General features: G+C 46.9%; 1 protein-coding gene across 1 annotated transcript in view; it reads right to left on the reverse strand.

Annotated features, from left to right (window-relative positions):
• RNF216 (ring finger protein 216) overlaps nt 1-27,108 on the reverse strand; it is a 78,375-nt gene that overhangs the window by 41,920 nt on the left and 9,347 nt on the right. The window contains exons 3-13 of the mRNA XM_032230731.1: nt 25,791-25,918; nt 22,080-22,895; nt 21,445-21,521; nt 19,828-19,930; nt 18,318-18,482; nt 15,081-15,195; nt 13,671-13,810; nt 13,335-13,385; nt 11,835-11,972; nt 10,180-10,328; nt 9,402-9,480 (exon numbers count right to left, since the gene is read on the reverse strand). Coding sequence (XP_032086622.1) covers nt 9,402-9,480; nt 10,180-10,328; nt 11,835-11,972; nt 13,335-13,385; nt 13,671-13,810; nt 15,081-15,195; nt 18,318-18,482; nt 19,828-19,930; nt 21,445-21,521; nt 22,080-22,895; nt 25,791-25,918 — 1,961 coding nt within the window. The remainder of the gene's footprint in view (nt 1-9,401; nt 9,481-10,179; nt 10,329-11,834; nt 11,973-13,334; nt 13,386-13,670; nt 13,811-15,080; nt 15,196-18,317; nt 18,483-19,827; nt 19,931-21,444; nt 21,522-22,079; nt 22,896-25,790; nt 25,919-27,108) is intronic.

Genomic DNA, 27,108 nt, shown 5'->3' on the forward strand with positions numbered 1-27,108 from the left:
TGAACCGCCGAACTGCAGAACTAGCAGTCAGCTGAAGTGGCCTGCAGTGCTGCATTTAACCACTGCGCCACCTCGGCTACCCAAGGCCACAGGGACGAACATTGCAGCACTGAATTGGCAGGACGCATCCTTAAATCCCAACTGTTTTTGAGCTCAAAATGCTCCACCGAGCAACGTTGAGTCATTCCAAGCGAGGCTTCTGGCCACGGGAGTTTTGCTGCATCCGACTTCATTTGGTATGTTAGCCGCGTCTCCTTTCCAGTAACAAGATAATTGAGGTTTAATTAGAAGGATGACGGCAATTAGTCTCTCTTATTGTGGAGGGCTCACTGGAGCCTTGGTGAGAGCAGGGAGAGGGGAAAAAAAAACAGCGAAAGAAGCTGCTTTTGGGATACAGGGAAGCGGGTACGGCCGTTTGTAATCCAGCTTGTTTTTTGGAGTGTGTGTTTGTGTGTGTGTGTGTGTGTGCAATAGGGAGCAAATGTTAGAGTTTTGACCCTTATGGGTGCCTTCTCCCCAATGCACTGCCCTAAAGAGATGGCCAACTCTATACATATCTAATGAGGATAGGAATAGGAATAGGAATGGAATAGAATAAAGAGTTCAGAATAGAATAGAGTTTAGAATATAATAGAATATAGAGAATAGGAATAGGAATGGAATTAGGAAATAGAATAGAATAAAAAGTTTAGAATAAAATAGAATAGAAAATAGAGAATAGAATAGGAAAGGGATGGGATGGAAGAGAATAGGAATTAGGGAATAAGATAGGAATAGGAATGGAGTAGAATAGAATAAAGAGTTCAGAATAGAATAGAGTTTAGAATAGAATAGAATATAGAGAATAGGAATAGGAATGGAATTAGGAAATAGAATAGAATAAAAAGTTTAGAATAAAACAGAATAGAAAATAGAGAATAGAATAGGAATGGGATGGAATAGAATAGAATAGGAATTAGGAAATAAGATAGGAATAGGATAGGATAGGAATAGGAATGGAATAGAATAAAATATAGAGTTCAGAATAGAATAGAGTTTAGAATAGAAAATAGAGAATAGGAATGGAATTAGGAAATAGAATAGAATAGAGTAGAATAGAATAGAAAGAGAATAGAATAGGAATAGGAATGGGATGGAATAGAATAGAATACAATAGGAATTAGGGAATAGAAAAGGAATAGGAAAGGATAGGAATAGGAATGGAAAGGAATAGGAATGGAATTGAATAGAAAATAGAGAATAGAATAGGAATGGGATGGAATAGAATAGAATACAATAGGAATTAGGGAATAGGATAGGAATAGGAAAGGATAGGAATAGGAATGGAATTAGGGAATGGAATAGAATAGAATACAATAGCAGAGTTGGAAGGAACCTTGGAGGTCTTCTAGTCCAACCCCCTGCCTAGGCAGGAGACTCTACACCACTTCAAACAAATGGTTATCCAACATCTTCTTAAAGACTTGCAGTGTTGGGGCATTCACAACTTCTGGAGGCAACTTCTGTTCCATTGATTAATTGTTCTAACTGTTAGCAAATTTCTCCTCAGTTCTAGGTTGAGAGTAAAATGTAGCTCTTGGCTTACGACGATTCCTTTAGTGACGGTTCGAAGTTCCAACAGCAATTGGTGGGGGGAAGCGACCTATGACCATTTTTTCACCCCCTCATGGCTGCTGCAGCATCCCCATTGGTCATATGGTCAAAATTCAGAAGGCCTGGCAACTGACTCGTACTTAGTGACAGTTCCAGCCTCAAAAGGGTCTTTGTGATCCCCCCTTTTGCGACTTCCTGACCAGCAAAGTCAACGGGATTCACTTAACAACTGTGTCACTTGGGCTTTAACAACTGCAGTGGGCTCCCTTAACAGGCTGCGGCAGGAAAGGTCGTGAAACGGGACACAACTCGCTTAACGGATGCCCCACTTCGCAGCCGAAGCGTCGGGCGTCCTTGGAGTCGTTAAGTCGAAACCTACATTGTTGTGATCGCCAGGAGAGGCGGAAGGGGGTTGGAACAAATAAACAAGGAGTTAAACGTCCTGTATTCTTAGCTTCCACCCAGCCTCGCCAAAGGAAGATGGGCTAACTACTCTCTTTCATGGATGGATCATCACCATGGCAACCGCATCCTTCACCTTCTGGTCCTTCTCAGCTCAGTGGGGAAAAGCTGCAGTGACTTGTGCTGAGACTGCAAAACAGAAAGGACTTTTTGGGCCATATGGGAAAACGCACCGAAACGGCCGTTGTCAGCAGGTTTACAGCTGCTGTTGAGAGAGACAACAACACACATCCGTGGCCGTCACAATGGATGGAGCCAAGGGCCCAAAGCAGAGACTTACGATGGTTGCCATGTCTTGGGGGGGTGGGGGTCACGTGTCTTGTGGCCCACCAGTGGCCAGGAGAGCTGGCAGCAGACTCGGATAGTGAGGAGGTTGGGGAGGAACCTGTTCCAGTCCTGGAGTCTGGGGAAGGCTCTGATGAGGGCTCTGTGTCGGAGGCAGAGAGGGGGCCAGGGCCGTATGCCAGTTATCAGCTGCCTTCGGAGTCAGACATCAGGGAGGCAGAAGAACAGCTGGAGCCTGTTGCCAGTGTGCGCATGCGCAGAGTTGCCAGATGAAAGGAATAGCTAAAGAACAGGGGTCAACTTGGGAGTAAGGCCACTGGTGGACGATGAATGGCCCCTCCCAGAGGAGATAAAAGAGGAGAGAAAGGGGAGTGGAGTTTGCAGGAGACAATCAGTTCACTTCATTGGTTCCTGACTCTCCAAAACTCCTTGCCAAGTTCTGCAGACATCAGCCTGGCAGCTCTCCAAGCCAGATAAGCTCTGTGACTGTAAATCCTCCCTTGAAAGACTTTGCTGGATGCGAATGAGCAGAATTCACAGTCCATTAATAAAAGGGTTTTTTTTTGTAGGGACCAGGAGTTTGCTTCCTGCTCTTGGGAAGCCTCGGTCAGAACAAAGGGATCCCCTTTTGTGACCTCCTGCCAAGCCAAATCAATGGGGAAGCCAGATTCACTTAACAACCATGAGACTCATTTAACAACGGCAGGGACTCGCTTAACCACTGCGGCGAGAAAAGTCAAAAACGGGGCAAAACTCACTTAACCGATTTCTCGCTTAGCAACGTACATTCTGGGCTCCGTGGCGGTCGTACATTGAGATGAACCCGAACGTCAGAAAACAAGCTTGATTTAACAAATAATAGAGGAGGCTCGTTATGTGCTTGCTCAGAAGGAAATCATTCTTATTGGACTTCTATTTCATTTCATAAGCCAAAATTGGAAAGAGAGAGAGAGAGAGAGGGAGGGAGGGTGGGTGGGTGGGTGGGAGGGAGAGAGGGAGGGAGAGAGGGAGGGTGGGAGAGAGAGAGAGAGAGAGAGAGAATCGGAGATTCAGTGAACAAAGTTTCCTCCCTTCCTTTCTTGTCTTAGATGTGGCTTTCTGGCCGAGAACATCTGGTTTCTTGGTGTAACTACTAGGAACTTTAATTACATCCAAACTGGGAACACTGATTGGAATAAAATACAGCCGGAGGCCATTCAGAGTCGTAAACTAAGACCTGATTTTGTTTCGGAAATCCTTGTTGAAGCTAGCCGCAGTTTGTTAGACGCCAAAACAAGCCACGGGTCACTTACAATGGGGAATGGGTGCTAAACTGTGATTTATGTTGTATCCGAAGCAGATTTATTTCGGCTGGAGATGCTTGGATCTAGTGGTGAAATTCAAAGATTTCCCCTACCGGTTCTGTGGGCGGGGCTTGGTGGTCATGTGACTGTGTGGGTGTGGTTGCACAACTGACTCACAAACAATGCAAAAGCAGCTGGCTTTTGTTCACACAAAATGCCCCCTGCAACAAGCAAGGAATCTCACAGAGTCACAGAGAGCTCAAAAGCCAACTATCGCACTTTACGCAAAAATAACACAAAAGCTGCACAACTGACTCTACAATGTCAAAGTTGCTGGACTTCACACAAAATGTCCCCTGCAAAATGTCGCCTGTTCCTGTCCCCTGCACAGGCACAGCTGATTGTCACACAGCTGATCGTCGGAACCTTTTTAAAAAACTTTTTAAAACATTTTTTTACAACTTGTTCAGGTGAATGGTGGCTTTTTTCACTACTGGTTCGAGTGAACTGTGGCGTTTTTCACTACTGGCTGGGCGAACGGTAGCATTTTCACTACTAGCTTGGGAAAATGGTGGCATTTTTCACTACTGGTTTGAGTGAACTGTGGTGTTTTTCACTACTGGTTCGAGTGAATGGTGATGTTTTTCACTACTGGCTGGGCGAACAGTAGCATTTTCACTACTAGCTTGGGAAAATGGTGCCTTTTTTCACTACATTCGAGTGAACGGTGGCGTTTTCCACTACTGGTTCAAGTGAACGGTGGCATTTCCACTACTGGTTCAAGTGAACAGTGGCATTTTTCACTACTGCATCGAGTGAACTGTGATGGTTTTCACTACTGGTTCAAGTGAACAGTGGCATTTTCACTACTGGTTCAAGTGAACGGTGGCTTTTTCACTACTGGTTCAAGTGAACGGTGGCTTTTTCATTACTGGTTCAAGTGAACGGTGGCTTTTTCACTACTGGTTCAAGTGAACGGTGGCTTTTTTCACTACTGGTTCAAGTGAACAGTGGCATTTTTCAATACTGATTGGGCGAATGGTACCATTTTTCACTACTAGATCGAGTGAACGGTGGCATTTTTCACTATTGGTTGGGTGAACCAGCCTGAACCGGTAGCATTTCACCCATGTTTGGATCCCAACTTTCAAAGCACTCAACACGAGATTAAAATTAGAATCCCTTTTAAGGCCTTGGAGTATATTTCAAAAGCAAACATTTATCGGTTCAACACAATCCTTTTTTCCTGCACCACAAAGTCCTTCAGTGGTTTTCTGCTGCCATCAAAATCCGTAATAAAACAGCCTTTAGGCTCAAATCGAGAGAGAAATGGGTTCAAATCCTGAAGCTGGCTCAATACACCGTAGTTGTTTTGTTTTTGGATAAACCGTTTCTTCGCATTTAGACAGAAGAACTGGGCTGCATAGAATTCATCCCCACTGTGGATTTAACCAACGGTGCCACCTAGCGGCGTTCAGCCCTAAGTGGACTTTGCACAATGACACACTTTTTCATCAATGAGACAATCCCATTGAATAAATAAAGAAGCTTTCATTGAGCAGATCCTTTTCCAGAGCTAAAAATAACCCCCATTCCTCGGCCGCCCAGCCATCCAGGCTGGCTCAGGAATTCTGGGAGTTGAAGTCCACAGGTTACTGTAGTTCTCTACGCCTGCTTTAAGTCATGGGGAAATGGATGCACACACACACACACACACACACACACACAATAGCAAGGGGCGAGTCTCAAAACCTGGCCACTTTTAAGACTGGTGGACTTCCAACTCCCAGAGTAGCTGGCTGGGGAATTCTGGGAGTTGAAGTCCATGGAAATCTTAAAAGCTGCCAAGTTTGGAGATTGACAGCTGAACTGGAATATAATCTTAGAAGTCTTTGTGCAAAGCAATTTAATGACCATCAAAGGTATGATCTTGTTATGAAGGTATAAATAATTTGGATCAGAAGAGAGGAGATGTGATATAAATAGCAAACAATTGGTTTTTTTTCTCTTAAACTATAATAACGAGAAGGAAATGTTAATGTATACTGTTGGTGATTATTAACTAGAAATGTCAGTATCTTTCAGATTGTCTTAGATTTTAAAGGGTTATTTTGTTAATAAATTTCTGTTTAGAGACGGTTATAAAGTTAAATCTCTCTTGGGCCTGTGGTGAGGAGAGGTGAGAGAAATAGTAAATGATTTTTAGCTAACTATAATAACAATAAAGAAATGTTAATGGACAATATTTAATGATATATACAGGTGTGTTGCACTGGTAAAAGTAAAACGGACATAAGTGTTAATCCGTGAGTCTTGTGGGGGGGGGGAGGAGAGGGAATGTTAGATATCCTTTTAATCGACTTTCTTTTAGAATATGGTATGTAAAGATGTAAAGTTATGGCAGATTCATTGAGACTGGGGGGAAAAAAATGCCAGTGGGTGGTTGTGTCCTTAAAACCCTAATTAAATGAAAATTGTGGTATGGTGATAGTAAAATATATAAATTCTATAATGTACAACCCAAACTGAATGAAATATATGTAATGATTGTGGAAGAAACGCACGAAATGTACCTGTAACCTATGGATACGCTTTCTACAAGATGTAATAAAATATGATTTTTTCTTTTGTGTTTCTCTTTAATAAAAACAATTAAAAAAAAATTTTTTTAAAAAAGGTGAAACCACCATACTTGGTTTAAATGAGAGTCACGTAAGGAGATGCAAGAATCCCAAGGGAGGAGTATGCAGAATTGAAATACTAAAAAGGACAAGAGATTATGGGTAGATATAGAATACTTCTTAATATACGATTTGTTTGATTAAGAGTTAGAAAATGGAAGTAGAAGTTAGAAATGGGAAAAATATTACATGTATACAATATATTATAATTACCAAGTAGACACAAATGATAGAAGCGGAAAGATTATTATTAGATCTACTTGAATAGTATTATTATTAGTATTGTCTATAGAGTAAGTTGATCATTATTACTATTATTATTTTAACTACTATTATTAATCTTGGAATTATTATTAATATTTCAAAAATCTAAAACGACTCAGACAATGCATGGTTCACCAAGCACCTATGTGTACTTAAAGAAAAAAAATGTATAAATAAAAATTATTTTTTTAAAAAAGGTGAAACCACCACTTGGCTGGCGTTCATTTGCCATCGGCTTGCGATCTCAAAAGATGCAAACCCATCTTGCAGTTGCTGGTGTCAAAAGACACAAACCCCAGCATTGCACAATATTGGAAAAAGTATTTGCACAATATTGGAAAAAGTATTTGCACAATATTGGAAAAAGTATTTGCACAGTATTGGAAAAAGTATTTGCACAGTATTGGAAAAATGAGAACACTCCATCAGATGAGAATGCAATTCGAAAAATATTAAGACTGTGCAGAAATGGACAGATTGACATTAAAAATAAAGGACAACGATGACGGAGAATATTACTTAACATGGAATAGACTTTACCAGTGGTTAGGGATGATAAGAGCTAGAAATTAGATGAAGAAAGATTATTGCTATGTATGAATTAAATATACAGGTGGTTTGTAATTATAAACATGCTGATATAATTAACAGAATTACAAATAAGCTAATATAAAGAGAAATTTAGTGAAAATTATTATGTTACACTGTTGTTATTGTTAGTATGTGTTAATATTTCTTTTTGTTCTTTCTTTAGCTTTTTTTATAAGTGATGTGCCCTGACAATATACTGTATTCAAAATGTTTTTTTTTCATTTAAATTTTTTATTTCTCATATATACATTCACAATTATATGATCTCATAACTGTTATTAATAATATGTATTTGTAACAATTTTTCTCCCCTACAGTTGACAATATACTTGAAATTGCTTTCTTACTTTCCCATAAACCCATCTTATCTTACAACAATCCTACTTCTTCTTCCTTCCTTCCTTTCCTCCTTTCTTCTCTCCTTCTCTCCTTCCTTCCCTCCCTCCTTCCCCCTTCCCTCCCTGAATAATTCATGGCTGGAAAGTATGATAAGGCAATGAATAGATCTGAAACCTGAGACATTTTCGTTGGGCATGCTTCCAGGGAATTATAATAAGGGTAACACATATTTGGTTCTGGACATCCTAACAGCAGCTAGGATCACATACGGACATTGTTGGAAAAACACAGAAACCCCTGCGTATTATAACCCCCAAAAAAATCCTGGAATGTGCAAAGATGGATAGGTTAACCCTAAAAATTAAAGGAAAAGAAGATTCGGACTATTTCATAACATGGGGACTATTCTACAAATGGTGAAATGACAGCTATTGAGGTTAGAGGAGTGGAATTAGGTGAAATGTGGCCTACAGGAGAAAGAAAAACAGAGGAGTGAATGTTTGTTGAGGGTTATATGATCGGTACTATAATGGAAGATAATATATGTTATAATATGATGGAGGTTATCGCATATTTGTCTATATATTACTGCATATTTGTTTATATGTATGCAATCATAATGACAATGTTGTGGCCCAGCAGGAGCCGTTGGAGCTGCCGGCAGACTCCGATAGCTGTAACGTTACAACAGATAGCGAGGGTCCCTATGAGTCGGCTCTGGAAGATGTGGAGGACCCTGGGCAGGGTTCAGACTCCGAGCAGGACCAGAGAGGCTGGTTGGCCTCCAAGAGGCGCCTGAGGCATGGAGAAATAGTGAAAGTCAAAGGGAGGTTGTCCCTGACGTCAGGCACTGGAGCAGTGGTGAAGACGTCAAGCACAGGAGCAGTGGGGAAGAGCAAAGGGAGTTGGTCCCGGACGCCAGGCAGAGAAGGGCGGAGAAGCGAAGACAGCAATTACGGAGACAGACTCATAGGAGATAATCAGGCCCAGGTGGTTGTGATTTGGCTCCTCCCAAGAGAGTATATAAGAAGAGACTTTGGGAGGAGACCTTTTGCAGGACACAACCGTTATGCTAAGATGGAGAAGCTCTTGTGTGTATCTCTTATCTGTCGTGGCACGACATAACCGCGAAAGTCAAAAGCTAAAACCGTGATGTCAAAAGCGCGCCGACAGAAGCGCGATTTAACTTAAGGTAAGGTTTAGGGTTAGGTTTAGGTTTAGGGTAGGTTTAGGGTAGGTTTAGCATTAGGTTTAGGGTTAGGTTTAGGGTTATTTTTAGGGTTATGTTACAGCGCGCTTCTATCGGCGCGCTGTTGTCGGCGTGCTGTTGTCGCGCAGTTTTGACGGTGCGGTTTTGTCACCGCACTTTAGTCACACGCGCTTTAGTCTACCGCGGTTTTGTGGTGGAACCCTTATCTGTGGGAGTCTGGGTTGCTGCAAAATGTCTTGTCTGTGAGTAATTACTGTGAATAAAGTGTGGCTAACAGTAAGCTTGTGTTGGCGTGACTCACCGGATGGAGGGGGGGGGGTCAGAACAGACAATGATGATGTTTGCATGCTTGTATGTATGTTAATATCTTGGACCCCTGGAGAGCACACTGCTCAACATGGAAATGGAATGTGTGATATAAAACAATAAAAATATTGTTTATGAATAAAAAGCAAAAAAAAAAAGAAGACACAAACCTGTTTCTGCATCTTCCTTTCATTCTTTTCATCAAAGTTGTGAGTCACACCTCATCGCCTGCCAACTGCAAAGCTAGCCTAAGAAGGTTTTAAGTTTCCTTCTGGAACCTCTAGCTGGGTCTTAAGTTAAGGGTGAGATAAAACAGCCAGAATCTTCCTCTGGTTGTGTTTTTGCTAGGCGAACAATCAATTGTTTTCATAAACAGGCACAACCTACCTTCCTGCAGCACGGATTGGGACAGCTGAACCGCTTCACCTCCTTGTCCAGGAGAGCCGGGAAGTTGCAAAAGGGACATCTAGAAACCAGAAGAAGAGCGAGTGAGGGCTTTGAAGGGGAAACTGTTGTGGCCCACCAGTGGCCAGCAAAGCTGGAAGCAGATTCGAGCAGGGAGGAGGCTGGGGAGGAACCTGGGCCAGTCCTGGGGTCTGGGGAAGGCTCTGATGAGGGCTCTGTGTCAGAGGCAGAGAGGGGGCCAGGGCCATCTGACAGTTATCAGCTGCCTTCAGAGTCAGACATCAGTGAGGCAGAAGAACAGCTGGAGCCTGTTCCCAGTGTGCACATGCGCAGAGCTGCCAGATGAAGGGAACAGCTAAAGAACGGGGGCTGACTTGGGAGTAAGGCCACAGGTGGACGATGAATGGCCCCTCCCAGAGGGAATAAAAGAGGAGCGAAAGGGGAGTGGAGTTTGCAGGAGACCATTAGTTCGCTTCATTGGTTCATGACTCTCCGAGACTCCTTGCCAAATTCTGCAGAGATCGGCCTGGCAGCTCTCCAAGCCAGATAAGGTCTGTGACCGTAAATCCTCCCTTGAAAGACTTTGCTGGAGGTGAATGAGCAGAATTCACAGTCCATTAATAAAAGGGGGTTTTGTTGGGACAAGGTCAGAACAGTGGATTGGGGAGGTTCTGCCAGAAGCCGTTGCCACGTCAAGAGCCTTGAAAGGGTGGGAGCCCCTCCCCTGTCTCCCAAATTCGGCCTGGGCAGCGAGCTTTACCTGACGAGTTCATCCGCGCAAGCAGCCGACACTTCCTCCTCGGCTTTCCTCTCGTAGTATTTGCAAAGGATGTTTTCAGGAAGCACTTTCTCCAGTTCGGTGGTGGGGAAGGAACAAGTGCAGCTCCCTTCCATGCAGCTGAGCTCCGACTGTGTTGAGGGAAGAAGGAGGAGGAAGGGAGGACATGAAAGGTTGTGCATGTCAGGAGTTGCAGTGCCGCGGTGGTCAGAATGGGGTACTGCAGGCAGACCCTGCCCACTGCCAAGAGTTCGACCCTGACCGGCTCAAGGTGGACTCAGCCTTCCAGCCTTCTGAGGTGGGTCAAATGAGGACCCAGACTTTGGGGGGGGCAAGAGGATGACTCTGTAAATCACTTAGAGCGGGCTGTAAAACACTGTAAATCGGTATATAAGTCTAAGTGCTAAGTGGGAAGGAAGGAAGGAAGTCCTAGTGGCACAGTTGTTACAATGTAGTGTTGCAGGCTAACTCTGCCCATTGCCAGAAGTTCGACCCTGACCGGCTCAAGGTGGACTCAGCCTCCCATCCTTCCAAGGTGGGTCAAATGAGGACCCAGACTTTGGGGGGGCAAGAGGCTGACTCTGTAAATCACTTAGAGAGGGCTGTAAAAGCACTGCGAAATGGTATATAAGTCTTTAATTGCTTGGGAAGGAAGGATAGGACAAGGAAAGAGGAGAGGGAAGGGAGGAAGGGAGGGAAGAAGGAAGGAAGGAAAGAGAGGGTGGAAGAACAAGGGAAGGGGAGGAAAGGAAGAACAAGGGAAGAGGAGAGGGAAGGAGCAAGGGAAGAAAAAGGGAAGGAGAGGGAGGGAGAACAAGGGAAGAGGAGAGAGAGGAAGGACAAGGGAAGGAAGGAGGGAAGGAAAAGAGTAGGAAGGAAGTCATGGAAAGAGGAGAGGGAGGAAGGGAGGGAGGAAAGAAGGAAGGAAAAGAGTAGGAAGGAAGGACAAGGAAAGAGGGAGGAAGGGAGGGAGGAAAGAAGGGAGGAAGGAAAGAGGAGAGAGAGAAAGAACAAGGGAAGGGGAGGAAGGGAAGAACAAGGGAAGGAGAGGGAGGGAGGAAGAACAAGGGAAGAGGAGAGGGAGGGAGGGAGGAAGAACAAGGGAAGGAGTGGGAGAGAGGAAGGGAAGGAAGGAGGGAGGGGGAAGAACAAGGGAAGGAGTGGGAGGGAGGAAGGGAAGGAAGGAGGGAAAAGAGTAGGAAGGAAGGACAAGGGAAGAGGAGGAGGGAGGGAGGAAGGAAATGAGAGGCAGGCAGGGAGGCCTGTATCATAACCCAAACTAGGTTAACATCATCAGGGCTAGTGAGCATCAGACTAGCATTGATGAGGTTCCCTAATGTGGGTCATTAACACCTGCAAGAAAGCCACCAAGCCCAGAGACCCCCCCCAAGGACCTAGAGTCCTTCTCCTTCTCTCCCCTTCCTCCTCCTCCTCCTCTTCCTCCACTCCACAAATCCCTCCCCCTTCTAGCACTGACCCTGTTCCCTACGTGGGTCCCGAAACGCCTGCAAGAAAACCACCAGGCCCAGAGACACCCCCCCCCCCAAGGAAGCCACAGTCCTCCTCTTGACCTCCTTCCTCCCACCCTCCACGAATCCCAACTGATTGGGGAGCACCCGAAAGAGAGCGTTCCTCACCTTCCCGGAGCCAAAGACGGCCTCCTGCGCGTATTTTATTAAGCACTCCTTGCAGAACAGGTGTCCGTCGGCGCACTGCGTCAGCTCTTCGAAGGCAAATTCCCCGTAGCAGCAGCGGCATTCGATCATCTGGCCGTCCTGAAAAGTATTTGAGTATTTGAAAATTTATTTATAGGCCGCCCTATAGCCCTAAAATTTATTTATAGACCCCCACAAGGTTGAGCTCTTTTATCAACTGGTCTAATTAGAAGAGGCTCCCTCCTCTTGGCACGGAGCTCACCTGGGCCGTTATCGAGCCTGACCTGCTTCAAATGCTCCTTTTCTTTTTCTTTTCATTTTTTCATTTTCATACACTCACATGTATACTGTGCATAGCCAACGCCATACAACATTAAACAATAATCGCAGCAATTCCTCTTGTCAACAATACCCCCCAAAATAGTAACCCAATGTACCTCTTCTACTCTCCATACACCTCTTTCTTCCACCCCCTCCAACTTTCTATCCTCCCTCCATCATCCCCCTCTAGCCTACTTCCCCTCCCTCTCTACCACTCCTCTCTCCTGATCCACTCCCTCCCTTCCTTCTCACCTTTCCCTCCCACCCTCTCTCCCGTCCCTCTCTACCCATCTTTCTTCTATCCCACTCCTCCTCCCCTTGGTGTATTTCCACTATATGTCAATATACTTAACTTATCCTATTTTTACAGAGAAATTAGAGAAAAACAGTATACATGTGAAGTCACATTGCATTGAGAACTAACACATCGTGTCTAGCCTAATGTATACCCCTCCCTCCCTCCCCCCCAACCCCCATCCTCCTCCCCCCCCCCTGACTTCCCAGAACCCATACATGGTATAGATTTTTAACAAACACAGTCTAAAATGTTCAAGTGCTCCTTTGACAACATGAAACAAACGCTTCATGGGCCCAATTTTGAAGAACAGGAGGGGATCAGTGGTGGGATTCAGCCGGTTCGCACCTATTCGGGAGTCTCCTCCATAGAGTCTCCAGAGCCGGCAGCAGAGTCGGACAGTGAGGAGGTTGGGGAGGAACCTGGGCCAGTCCTGGAATCTGGGGAAGGCTCTGATGAGGGCTCTGTGTCGGAGGCAGAGAGGGGGCCAGGGCCCTATGCCAGTTGTCAGCTGCCTTCGGAGTCAGACATCAGTGAGGCAGAAGAACAGCTGGAGCCTGTTCCCAGTGTGCGCATGCCCAGAATTGCCAGACGAAGGGAACAGCTAAAGAACAGGGGTCGACTTGGGTGTAAGACCACAGGTGGAGGGTGAATGGCCTCTCCCAGAGGAAATAAAAGAGGAGCGACAGGGGAGTGGAGTTTGCAGGAGACCATTAGTTCGCTTCATTGGTTTGTGACTCTCTGAGATTCCTTGCCAGGTTCTGCAGAGATCGTCCTGGCAGCTCTCCAAGCCAGATAAGCTGGTGGGTTTTTTTTTTGATAAAGCAACTGATACGATTGGTCAGAGATGCCTTTTGGCTGCTTACTTTTTGATACTGCTCCTCATTCATCTGCAGGGCGAGAAGGAAGTCTGCATGCTGACAAAGGGAAGAAAGACACATTTAGCACCGGTAATAGTTTGTTGTGTTATAAACTAATAAAAATTGTATATATAAGAAAAGAAATTGAACCAATGAATTGAAAACAAATTTCAAGTGTATCCCACGGAAAATACAGGGAGTATTTTAAGGAGTTTTGCACCGTGTTTACTGGAGGTTCAACCTACAGTGGTCCGGTTTTTTGAGTTTACGGAGCTACGTATGCGCAAGGGGAGGGGACACCCACCCACCCCAATTCCTCTCCCACCCGGGGCTTGTAACTACCTCTGCCATCTCCTTGATCTTCTGTTCGTAAAACTCCCTCTCCAGCTGCACGGGGGGCAGCAGGGAGAGGTGGTCGTAACTCCTCCAGTGACGCCTCTTGTTTTCCAAGAAAAACATGCGCTTCTCAATCTTCGTGTCACCTGGAGCATAGTTGGAAAGCGGGAAGAAAAAAGAAACCACGAATGCTTCTCTTAATGAAGAAGACCTGGAACTTTGCAAAGGAATGTGAATTGCTGAGAGTTAGTTTCTTTTCTTAAAAAGGGAATTATTTTTATCCAGTAGGGCAAATTTTGATTTCCGGCTCTCCGGAATCGCTGCTTGTACAGCTTTACTTTGGAGTAGAAAGCTGTAGAAAAATCCGAACTTTTCTTGTCTTTCGTTCGAAGACGTTTCACTTCTCATCCAAGGAGCTTCTTCAGCTCTGACTGGATAGTGGGGAATGGAAGGATTTATATTCCCTGCAGACAGCTGGTCATTTGCCTGCTTTTTATTACAGGGTCGTTGAGTCCACTTGGGAGGTTTAAGGGCAGCACTTCCAAGAAGATTCCACTCCCATTTCCACCACTCAGATAAGCCTCCAAGTGGCCTCAATGACTCTATAAGGTAAAGGTTCCCCTCGAACATGTGTGCCAGTCGTTCCCGACTCTAGGGGGCAGTGCTCAACTCCGTTTCAAAGCCGAAGAGCCAGCGCTGTCCTAAGATGTCTCCGTGGTCATGTGGCCGGCATGACTCAATGCCAAAGGCGCACGGAACGCTGTTCCCTTCCCACCAAAGGTGGTTCCTATTTTTCTACTTGCATTTTTTACGTGCTTTCGAACTGCTAGGTTGGCAGAAGCTGGGACAAGTCACGGGGGCTCACGGGGGTGCTAGGGATTCGAACCGCCGAACTGCCGACCTTCCTGACCGACCAGCTCAGCGTCTCGACCACCGAGCCACCGCGTTCCTATCAACGGCTCTCTAAAAAGAACGCAAACGACCAGCTCTGCATGCAAAGCCTATAAATCCTTCCGTTCCTCACTATCCTGCCAGAGCTGAAGAAGCAGTGGTTAAATGCAGCACTGCAGGCTACTTCAGCTGACTGCAGTTCAGCAGTTCGGCTGTTCAAATCCCACCAGGCTCAAGGTTGACTCAGCCTTCCATCCTTCCGAGGTGGGTGAAATGAGGACCCAGACTGTGGGGGTGATATGCTGACTCTGTAAACAGCTTAGAGAGGGCTGAAAGCCCTAGGAAGCGGTATATAAGTCTAACTATTGCTATTGCTTTCTCAAATATTCATGCTGAAACAACGAAATGGAGACTCATCTCTCTGGATAAAATCGCCACTTATTTTATATTTTTACATTCCGCCACCAACAGTTAGACCCACCTCCCCCCCCAAAAAAAGCCCCCTCCCTCAGAAGCCAAACCTACCCTGCTCAAATTTGAAGTCGATGTAAGAATACTGATTCATCTCTTTCCTCCTTTTTCGCTTCCCGCTGGTTTCTTGAGATAATTCCTGCCATTTTTTGATGGCATCGGAAAAGGCCTAAATGGGGGGGGGAGGGGAAAAAAAGGTGTGAACCCAAATGTGAAGACGGAACCACAGATGTAAATTAAAGTGTCTGCAGGGAGGCCTCAGGCAGCCCCACCCACCCACCCCCCAAAAATCCCAGTTGCAGCTGTGTCTTTGAAAAGTTGTAAACCAAGTGTCACTTTTTACAGGGGCAGAAGAAAATTATTATCCCCGTAACTGGAGAATGGAGCTTCTAGGGATGGCTAAATCAACGTCTTTGATCAGAGGGGAAAAACAGGATCTACATTTATATTTTGCATTTATCTGCATTTGTTTATTTACAGGAAGGAAGGAAGGAAGGAAGGAAGGAAGGAAGGAAGGAAGGAAGGAAGGAAGGAAGGAAGGCAGGCAGGCAGGCAGGCAGGCAGGCAGGCAGGCAGGCAGGCAGGCAGGCAGGCAGGCAGGCAGGCAGGCAGGCAGGCAGGCATAATGGTACAGTTGTTAAAATGCAGTGTTGCAGGCTAATTCTGCCCTGCCAGGAGTTTGGTCTTGACTGCCTCAAAGTTGACTCAGCCTTCCGTCCTTCTGAGGTTGGTAAAATGAGGACCCGGATGGTTGGGAGCAAGAGGCTGAATCTGTAAACGGCTTAGAGAGGGCAGTGAAGGATTGTGAGGCGGTATATGACTCTAGGTGCTATTTTGTTTGTGAAGGAAGGGACGGGGGGAGGGAGGGACCCATAGAGGTGCACTTTTTACAGGGCAATGTTTCAGGCTAATTCTGCCGGCTGCCAAGAGTTCGATCCTGCCCGGCTCAAGGCTGACTCTTCCACCCTTCTGAGGTTGTATTGTATTGTATTGTATTGTATTATTTGTATGCCGCCCTTTTCCGGGAGGACTCAGGGCGGCGAACAATTCAAGGAGGAAAAAGGGGAACATAAAAAGACAAAATACAAATAATAAAAGTAGACAACAGTCGCACAGCCATACATGTCGAGAGGGGAGGGAACTCATCACCCCCAGGCCTGCCGGCAAAGCCAGGTTTTGACGGCTTTTCGGAAGGCCTGGAGAGAGGTGAAACGTGGACCGATTGTCGGAGTTAATCGGCTGACTCTGTAAACCGCTTATATACGTGAAGCAGTATACATGTCCCGACGGCTAGTTGCGTTACCAGCTTCGGGATCTTACCCCGAAGCCACTTTTAGGCCCTGAGATTTGGGAAGGACTGACTGAAGTCATAGACCGAATAAAGTAAAGAAAAACTCGAGATAAATGAAGGTGGGCATTTTTCTTTTTAGAACGGCATTTGGTCAGCCGGGAATTGGGTGTTTAGTACCCCCCCCATCCCCCCCGAGCCAAGACTCTCAAGACACAGAGCGGTAAGCAATGCAGAAATAGACGAATATTAATAGATTCTGTTAATGTTATGGGCTCTTTACGCTTTTAATCATTAAGCTGCTGTCTGGATTTTGCTGACTGCCCTACTCCTGGGAATTTTTCTGCACCATTTCCTTCAGCTATGGCTATTTGTCTGGGAAACGTTAAAAGTGAGATGCTTTTGATAAACAGGAGGGAAGATGGCCAGGATTATTCAAAGCAGTTGGGGTTACACCACCACCACCATCCCAGTTTCACAGGCTGGTACTGCTGGTAGTCCTTGATTTAAGGTAAAGGTTCCTCTCACACACATGTGCTGGTCGTTCCTGACTCTAGGGGGCGGTGCTCATCTCCGTTTCAAAGCCGAAGAGCCAGCGCTGTCCGAAGACGTCTCCGTGGTCATGTGGCCGGCATGACTCAACGCCGAAGGCACACGGAACGCTGTTCCCTTCCCACCAAAGGTGGTTCCTATTTTTCTACTTGCATTATAGAGCCGAGGTGGCGCAGTGGTTAGAGTGCACCACTGCAGGCCACTTCAGCTGACTGCTATCTGCAGTTCAGCGGTTCAAATCTCACCGGCTCAAGGTTGACTCAGCCTTCCATCCTTCCGAGGTGGGTAAAATGAGGACCAGGATTGTTGTTGGGGGCGATATATGCTGACTCTGTAAACCGCTTAGAGAGGGCTGGAAGCCCCATGAAGCGGTATATAAGTCTAACTGCTACTGCTATTGCTATTTTTTACCTGCTTTCGAACTGCTAGGTTGGCAGAAGCTGGGACAAGTCACTCACTCTGCGAGACCGTCTTCTGCCGCATACCTCCCTAAGACCAATAAGATCGCACAGGATGGGCCTTCTCTGGGTGCCTTCAGCAGGACAATGCCGGCTGGCGGCGCCTCGGAGTAGGGCCTTCTCTGTTGCCGCTCCAGCCCTATGGAACGAGCTACCCCAGAGATCCGGGCCCTACCCACCCTCATAGCTTTCCGTAAAGCTATTAAAACCTGGCTTTTCCGGCAGGCCTGGGGCTGTTGACCTCTTGATTGAGGTCCAGCCCCCCTTTGATTGGGTGCATGTTGTGCTTCTTCTTAATTTTGTTGTGTCTTATTGTTTTAATTCTTTTTGAATATTTTTCATTTCTGTAAGCCGCCCGGAGTCCTTCGGGATTGGGCGGCCTAGAAATTCAATAAATGAAATGAAATGAACTCTCGTTACGCAGCGCTAGGGATTCGAACCGCCCAACTGCTGACCTTTCTGATCGACAAGCTCAGCGTCTTAGCCCCCTGAGCCACCACATCCCTAGCCGTCCCTGACTTACAACCATTCATTCAGTGACCAAAGTTGCAACAGCATTGGGGGAAAAAAAAGAGACGTACAATTGTTCTCACACTTAACGACAGACAGCTGCACCACCCCCCTGGTCACGTGATCCAAATTCGGACCTGCAATTGGCCGACTCATATTTATGACGCTTGCATAACGACCTGATCCTCCTTTTCGTGACGGGGAAGCCAGATTTGCTTAACAGCCAGGTCACTTCCTTAACAGCCGCAGCGATTCACTTAACAACTGTGGCGAGGAAGGTTGCAAAAGGAGGCAAAGCTCACTTAACAACTGTCCCACTCAGCAATGGGTCATAAGTCGAGGACTACCCATATCAGAGGCCTTTGAATTCCGGACACCTAAGGGGTTATTTTTTGAGCCTGGCCTGCGCGTCTCCATTTCGGACGTTAAAAGAGGGGAGGTTCCTAGCAAGGAAGGAAGGAAGGAGAAGCAAGAGGCGAGGACCTTTCGTGTGATTGCATAGTGTCCCTTGAGTTCGTGGAGGGCCCACTTGATGTCTTGGCTGCTCAGCATTTTGAAGTCGGCCATGAGGAGGTCGGCGGCTTGAATGAAGCAACGTTGGTCGAGCGGATCCAGTTTGGAGAAGTCAAAATAATCCACTTTAGGCACCTAAAGGGTGAAGAGGAGGGAAGAGAAGGAGGAAGAGGAGGAGGGAAGAGAAGGAAGAGGAGGAGGGAAGAGAAGGAGGAGGAGGAGGAAGAGGAGGGGGAGGAAAAAGAGGAGGAGGCAGGGAGGAAAAGGAGGAGAAGAAGGAGGAGGAAGAGGAGAAGGAGGGAAGAAAAGGAAAAGGAGGAGGAGGAAGAGGGAGGAGGAAGAAGAGGAAGGAGGAAGGAAAAAGAGGAGGAAGAGGAAGGAGAAGGAAGGAAAAAGAGGAGGAAGAGGGAGGAGAAGGAGAAGGAGGGAAGAAGAGGAAGGAAGAGGAGGAGGAAAAGGAGGAGGAAGAAGAGGAGGAGGAAGAATAGGAAGAAAAGGAGGAAGAGGGAGGAAAAAGAGGAGGAAGAGGGAGGAGAGGAAGAGGAAGGAAGAGGAGGAGGAAAAGGAGGAGGAAGAAGAGGGAGGAAGAGGAGGAAGAGGGAGGAGGAAGAAGAGGGAGGAAGAAGAATAGGTTGAAAAGGAGGAGGAAGAGGGAGGAAAAAAGGAGGAAGAGGGAGGAGAAGGAAAGAAAAATAGGAGGAAGAGGGAAGAATAGGAAGGAAAAGGAGGGGGAAGAGGAGGAAAATGAGAAGAGGGAGGAAGAGGAGGAGGAAGAGGGAGGAGGAGGAAGGAGGAGGAGGAAAAATAGGAGGAAAAATAGGAAGAAGAGGGAGGAGAGGAAGAGGAGGAGGAGGGAAGAAGAGGAAGGAAGAGGAGGAGGAAGAGGGAGGAAGAGAAGGAGCAAGAGGGAGGAGAAAGAGGAGGAGGAGGAAAAGGATGAAAACACAAAAGAAGTTAGGTATTTTCGAGGTAAATTTTCTTAGGTACACTTTAGAATTTTTAAGGCAGTACTGAAGATGCATAACCCCCCCCCCCCTTCCACCTCTTATGGCTTACATTTGGGACCAGGATTTCCCTTGCTAAGCAAGGCAGGTTGTTAAATGAGCCACGCCCGATTTCACAGCCTTTCCCGCCACGGTTCTTAAGCAAACCACGCAGGCATTAAGCGAATCCCGCTTGCCCCATTGACTTTGCGTGCCCAAAGCCAGCTTGGCAGAGTTAACCCGTGGCCATCAAAGGCCCCCCGGGACGCTGCCAACCATTGTGAATACAGGCTAGTTGCCCAGCGCCTGGATTCTGATCTCGTGACCTTGGGGGGGGGGGGGGCACTGTGACAGTCATAAGCGCGAGGAGCGGTCCCAAGTTAACCTGTTTTCAGGGCGACTGTAACTTCGAACTGTCGATAGACAAAGGATCGTAAAAACAACAAGAACAACAACAAAGGATTGTAAACAGAGAGGAAAAATATCCTCAAACTTGCCTTTGTCTCGTCTTGGCTGGAAAGCAGGCTGCTATTTGGATTTAAAACCATATTGAGTTCCTTCTTTGGATAGTCTGGATTTTCCAGAAGAAAATTACAGAGTCTGAAAAAAGCAAAAAGAGATGAGAAGCAGCTGCTTTCTGGAGAACCTGCTCATCAAACATTTAAAACGTCCAGGCACTTGGGGGGTAGTTGTGGGGCTAAGAGATTTGGGGTACTCGATTGGTTAGTCTAGACCAGGGGCTGCGGGGTGCTTAGATCTGGCCCGAGGGGTTGCGCTGGAAACAGCAAAAGACCGGCCCGTGGTGGGTCTTGTCAGTGAAAACGGAGCTCCCTTTGGCTAGTTGGAAGAGGGCTAGCAAAACAAACTTAAAGCAAAGCAAAAGAAAAAGCCTTTGAGCATGTAAGAAGGGACAGGAAAGGAGAAAGGGAAAGAGGAAGAAAAAGAAGGGAAGACGGGAAGAGAGCAGGGAAGGAAAAAGAAGAACAGAGGGGAAGGAAGGAGAATGAAAAGGAGAGGAAAAGGAAGAGAAGGAAAGAAGGAAGGAGAGAGGAAAGAAGGAAAGAGGGGAAGGAGAAAAGAGAGAAAGAAAAAAGAAGAGAAGGAAAGAAGGAAGGAGGGAGGGAGGAACGAAGGGAAGAAAAGAGAAAGGAGAATGAAGAGGGGAGGAAAAAGAAGAGAAGGAAGGAAGGTAGGAAGATGAAGGAAGGAGGGAGGGAGATGAAAGAAGAAGGAAGGAAAGAGGGAGGGGAAGGAGAAAGGAGAATGAAGAGGGAAGGAAAAAGAAGAGGAGGGAGATGAAAGAGGAAGGAAGGAAAGGGGAAGAAAGGAGAATGAAGAGGGAAGGAAAAGGAAGGGGAGGGAGGGAGGAAGAAAGGAAGGAAAGAGGGGAAGAAAGCAGAATGAAGAGGGAAGGAAAAAGAAAAGAAGGAAGGGGTAGGAAGATGAAGGAAGGAGGGAGGGAGATGAAAGAAGAAGGAAGGAAGGAAAGAGGGGAAGGAGAAAGGAGAATGAAGAGGGAAGGAAAAAGAAGAGAAGGAAGGAGGGAGAAAGGGAGGAAGGAAAGATGGGAAGGAATGAGAAAGGAGAAGGAAGAGGGAAGGAAAAGGAAGGGGAGGGAGGGAGGAGGAAGGAAGGGAGATGGAGGTAGGTAGGTAGGTAGGAAGGAAGGGAGGGAGATGAAGGAAGGATGGAGGGAAGGAGGAAGGAAGGAAAGATGGGAAGGAATGAGAAAGGAGAATGAAGAGGGAAGGAAAAAGAAGAGAAGGGAGGAAGGAAGGAAAGAAGGGAGATTATAATGAGAGGGAGGGAGGGTTTGAGGGAAGTCCTGCCTTAGCACTTGGCAATACAAGTGATGTTAAGCTGGCCACGCCCTCCCCTGCCCCCCCTACCCCACCCGGAGATCAAACACAACCCTGATGCGGCCCTCAATGAAATCGAGTGTGACACCCCCTGGTCTAGACCAAACGAAAAGGGCTCAGGCGAGAGATCCGGGACACGAGATCAGAATCATCTTTTGTTGGGTCGCAAGGAAGGGGGAATCTCGCCACACGTTTTGCGAGTTCTGGGCCAGGTTGGCTGGCCGAAGGACGATCCACCCAACCTTTGACACTTACATGTTTAAGTCATTGCAGTTTTTGCTCTGTATCAGCTCTTCGATGTACTCTCTCGTTGCATCGGGAAACCTGGCTTCCTGAAAAAGGAGGAAGTGGGGGGGGGGGTTTGAATCCTTCAGGGACCCCAGCAGCAGTGGGATCCTCCCTGCTTAACAACCAGTTCGGTGGTCGCGCCTGCGCAGTTTTAACAAAACCTACCTCCCACATTACTTCTGGGGAGCAACAGTGGAGGCGCCACCATCTGCTCGCCCGCACAAATCAGCTGAGAGGATATAGGTAAGTGAAGCGCAGGGGCGGGCGGGCGGGCCCACCTAATCACCGGAGCTACCGGTTCTCCCGAACCGAACTGGCTGAATCTCACTCCTGCACCCCAACCATTCAAGGAATTACTAGCTTCTTGCCGGTCGACGGTTACCGTGTTTCCCCAAAAAATAACCGTCGAGCCATTCAAGGTCAAAAATGATGTAGGGGGTCTCCTGCTTGACCTAGAAGACTCCCAAGCTCCCTTTTAGATCTATTCTGATGAATCGAGTCTACCATCAGCCAGTCAGGATCGAACTCCTGGCAGTGGGCAGAGAGTCAGCCTGCAATACTGCCTCCTAACCACCGGGGCTCAAGTGAACCGTCAGACTTACCGTTTCTCGGGTGAGTAAAACAAGGAGGTCTTTGTCCAGCAGAGTAGCCGTCTGCTTGGGAAGCTCGCCGGAGCTGGTATTCAGCGACCCTTGGACTGGAAACGCCGGCCCGGCCTGCTCGTTTATTACCGCCTCCTGGCCTCCGTTTTCCTCCGGGGGGTGAGCTAGTTGAGGGGAAGCGGGGCCTGGGATCCCGTCCTGCTGAGGCTCGGGCCTGGGGAAAGCTGGCCCGGGAATCTCTCCCTGGTACACCCTCGGCAAAGGCCCAAGTTCTCTTTCTAACGCTCCAGGCTGAGAAGGGAGAGGATTGACCCCAGTCCGTGCCTCCTCCTTCGCCGGCTGGAAGTACGGATGATCCAGCCGCATGTTCTCCTTCGCGCAATGGAAAGGTTTGGGGTCCTGCTGTGGTGGAAGCGTCCGATCTCCCTCTTCTTCTTCTTCTTCTTCTTGGCTCTCCCGATCAGGCCCCACTTCCTCCAAATTAATAACCTCCGGAGCCGCCTCTCTCTTCGGAACCACGCTGGGCCCAGCCTCTGCTCCGCTGACCTCCCCGGGGTCGGCGGGATCTGGAGAATCGGGTAACTCCAAGACTTCAGCCTGGCTCGGCCTGCCCCGCCCCGCGGCGCTTCCCGCCTTCAGGCAGTTCCGGCGGGTAGTTCCGGGCAGCCTCGGGGAAGCCGGGGCTTTGGCCTTGTGGTCTTGGTGAGGAAGCGCCACCACGTCGCCATCCGATCCTCCTTCCCCCGTCTTCTCAACGACTTGCCAGGGGGCGGCGGGCTTGATGACGTTGGGCCGCAGGAATGATTTGGTGGCCGTCTTTATAAGGAGGCAGAGAGAGGGGTTAGACGCGTCACTCCTTTGGAAAGAGGGGCTAGGTTTAAAACCCCTCTGCCTAGATCAGGGGTGTCAAACTCAATGTTCAGGCCTTTCCGCTTTCTCTGGGGTCTTCGTCCTGCCACACTTTCTATTATTCTACTATGCCTTTTTCTATGGTGGGGAAATGGGAGGGAGGGATTGTACGGTTTAAAGAGCCACTACCTACTCCTCTTTGTCTCTCTGCTTCCCCGCTTCCAGCCAGCAGCTCCAATCACCGGCCACGGGAAAGTTTAAAACCTTCTTTGTGGCAGGCCTTTCAAATGATAACTTATCTATCTATCTATCTATCTATCTATCTATCTATCTATCTATCTATCTATCTATCTACCTACCTACCTACCTACCTACCTACCTACCTACCTACCTACCTACCTATTATCTATCTATCTATCTATCTATCTATCTATCTATCTATCTATATCTATCTATCTATCTATCTACCTACCTACCTACCTACCTACCTACCTACCTACCTACCTATCATCTATCTATCTATCTATCTATCTATCTATCTATCTATCTATCTATCTATCTATCTACCTACCTACCTACCTACCTACCTACCTACCTACCTACCTATCTATCTATCTATCTATCTATCTATCTATCTATCTATCATCTATCTATCTATCTATCTATCTATCTATCTATCTTGTATGCCGCCCACTCCCGGAGGACTCCGGGCGGCTCACAAAAGACAAGGGAAAGGGGGGAACAAGACAAAGACAACATATTAAAAACAAAACCAACATTCACAATTTCTATGGAGGTAGATGCTTCTCAGCTCCCCCCAGCCTGCTGGAACAGCCAGGACTTGGTGGCTTTGCGGAAGGCCGGGAGGGTAGTAAGGATCCAGATCTCAACAGGGAGCTCGTTCCAGAGGGCCGGAGCTGCAACAGAGAAGGCTCTCCCCCGGGGAGTCGCCAGCTGACATTGGAGTCGCCAGCCGACAAAATATAACTTTGTGCTTCTCATCCAGCCAGTTCCCATTTATCAAAACATCTCAGAGGAAAGAATCAAAAGCGGCTGGGATGCATGTAATGAATTTTTTTTGCAAGATTAGCAAAAATGCTCCCAAAGAGATCACCAAGAGTGTTGGAAATGCAAGCAGGCACAAGGAGCATATTAACACATGTGGTGGACCTCTCCATCAGCAAAAAAAAAGTATTGGAGAAGGATAAAAAAAGTGGCCAGAGGAACTGGTGAAACAACAAACAGAATTAAAGCTAGAGCTATTTCTATTAGGCATATTAAGAGGGAAATATAACAAATAAAACCCCAATACTTAACACTACACGTAATAACAGCGGCTAGAATAGGGTATGCTCAAAATTGGAAAAATGGAAATATACCCACCGAGGAGATGGTCATAAAAAAAAAAATTAGATTGCGCTGAGATGGACAGGTTGACAATGGAAATTAAAGGAAAGGAGCAACAGGATATTATTTAATTTGGGATGTATGGTTTAATTGTCTAGAAAGTAGATGCAAAGATTAGAAAAATTAACAATGAAAGATGATTAACAAATTGGGAATCGGAAAAAAGTATAAGTATAATGGTAGATGGAAGAATAGATATTGTAAATAATATTATGGTCAGATGTTATAAAAAGGTAAAATGTAAAACAAGATATTTAGAATGATAATTAGAGAGAGATGTATGTTAGAAATAGGGAGACAAGAATTATGAATATGATAATGTATACTAGGTGCTATAACAGTATGTATAATGTAAAAAAACTGTGGATATAACCAGTATATCGCTGTTGCAAAGATGGAACTGTGATGTATAACGAAGAAAACTGTATAATAAAAATACTTCGAAATATAACTTTGACCTTCTGGGCTAACAGCTCCCACTTGTCAAAAATATCCCAGAGGAGAGAATCAAAAGCGGCTGGGGGATGCATGTAATGAATTTGGGATAATAAACCTCTCATCGGCTTGAAGAACATTTAAAGCAGCTGGAAAACAGAAACCTGGCGTTTTAAGAATGCGGGGGGGGGGGGGGGGGGCCTGTGGTTTGGTTTAAGCCTTGGGACATTCCTCAAACCTTGCACCTGGTTTACACGCCAGGCAATTTTTGCCTGAGGTTTTCATGCAAAACTGTGACCTCGGCCAATTGTAGCCGATGCACCACACTGTTTAATAATGAAGGCTTAGCCACAATTATTAAAGGTAAAGGTTCCCCTTGCACATGTGTGCTAGTCGTTCCCGACTCTAGGGGGGGTGCTCATCTCCGTTTCAAAGCCGAAGAGCCAGCGCTGTCCGAAGACGTCTCCGTGGTCATGTGGCCGGCATGACTCAACGCCGAAGGCGCACGGAACGCTGTTCCCTTCCCACCAAAGGTGGATCCTATTTTTCTACTTGCATTTTTTAATGTGCTTTCGAACTGCTAGGTTGGCAGAAGCTGGGACAAGTCACGGGAGCTCACTCCGTTACGCGGCGCTAGGGATTCGAACCGCCGAACTGCCAAACTTTCTGATCGACAAGCTCAGCGTCTTAGCCCCCAGAGCCACCGCGTCCCCTAGCCACAATTATTAGTATAAGATAAAACCCAATTTTAGCTGCAGCCCATTTGGATAAACGTACAAAAACCAGTTTGGGAAGGCCCTGAGCTCAGAGGATTCAGGAGTTATGAAACTCATCGCTGGAAAACAGGCCCAGCTCCTTTACCAAATTGCCAGAGAAAGAACAAGAGTATTTCTTCTTCTTTGTTTTGTTTTCTGCATTGCTGAAAAGATTTTTTTTTAAAGAAAACACCATGGAGAAACCCCAAACGGTCCAAAGGTCCAAACGGTTGGTGACCTCTGACACAGAATAGGGAGGACTTACCTCCGTCAAGATGACCACGTCTTCATCATCCTCGTCTTCCCACTGCTGGCGGACGGGTGTGTCCAACATCACGGGCAGGTCTTCGTCCGAGGAGTCCGATATAGTGATGAGCCCCTCGTCTCCCCTATCTGAAGGGAGGACAAGCCCATCAGCCAGCTGAAGGTCAGCGACAGCTCGTAAATATGCATTCTCTCCGTCCGTCCGACTCCAGGCGGAAATAAGTGGCCTGAGCTTGCATGGAAATAAGGCAGGAGGGGAACTCCCAGGACAGAGGTGGGCGGCCGGTCGTGCACATGGACTTCAACTCCCAGAATTCCTTGCACAAGGCACACCTCCCACCTTGCTTAATAACAGAAATAACAACCAATTGTTACCAACCTGCCTTCCATTGAGGTACATTGCACGAGTCAAAAAAAGGGCTGAGAAAATATCTACAGACCCCTGGCATCCTGGGCATCAATTGTTTCAACCCTGTTCTGACCCCCATCGTTCCACACCAAAGCACACGCCGAGCCAGAGATAAATTACGGCATTTAATGAACAGACAGACAGGTCCTTGGCAGCAACCCAACACAGACAAGCTTGGGCAGCAATAAACACAGATAAGGCTTGGCAGCAATCCATCCTGCCAAGCTCACACAAAGTTCTCCGACATTCGATTCTGTGTTGACTTCTGCAAAGAGGGGCGTGTGCACAAGTAGCCTTTTTATAGTCTGGAGAGGAGCCTAATGACCACCAGCTGAGCGCAATTACCTCCTGTAATTGCGTAATTGTTCCTGACGCCTATTAGCTCTTCGATGGCGTGCATCCAGGAACAACTCACTACTGGCTTCCTGCTCACTCTCCCTTGTCTCCTCCCCACTGGTCCAAGGCTCAGGTGCCTCCGGGTGGCCAACCAGCCTCTCTGCACCCTGCTCCGAGTTGGAACCCTGTCCAGGGTCCTCCACATCCTCCAGAGCCGACTCATAGGGCCCCTCGCTGTCGGAGTCTGGTGGCAGCTCCAACAGCTCCTGCTGGGCCACAACAAACCTACCCTACCCTCAAAACGACACTATAGAGCACCGCACACCAAAACAATTAGACACAAGGACAGTTTTTTTCCTGAGCACCATCACTCCGCTAAACAAATAATTCCCCCAACACTGTCAAACTATTCACTAACTCTGCATTACTATTACTATTAATCTTCTCATTGTTCCTATCACCCGTCACCTCCCACTTATGACTGTATGAGTGTAACTTTGTCGCTTGTGTCCTTATATTGATTTATATTGATAGTTTTTCCTGATTGCTTCTTTGTACGCTATGACCAATCATA

This window comes from Thamnophis elegans, chromosome 14 (genome assembly GCF_009769535.1).
Source record: "Thamnophis elegans isolate rThaEle1 chromosome 14, rThaEle1.pri, whole genome shotgun sequence".
NCBI lineage: Eukaryota > Metazoa > Chordata > Lepidosauria > Squamata > Colubridae > Thamnophis > Thamnophis elegans.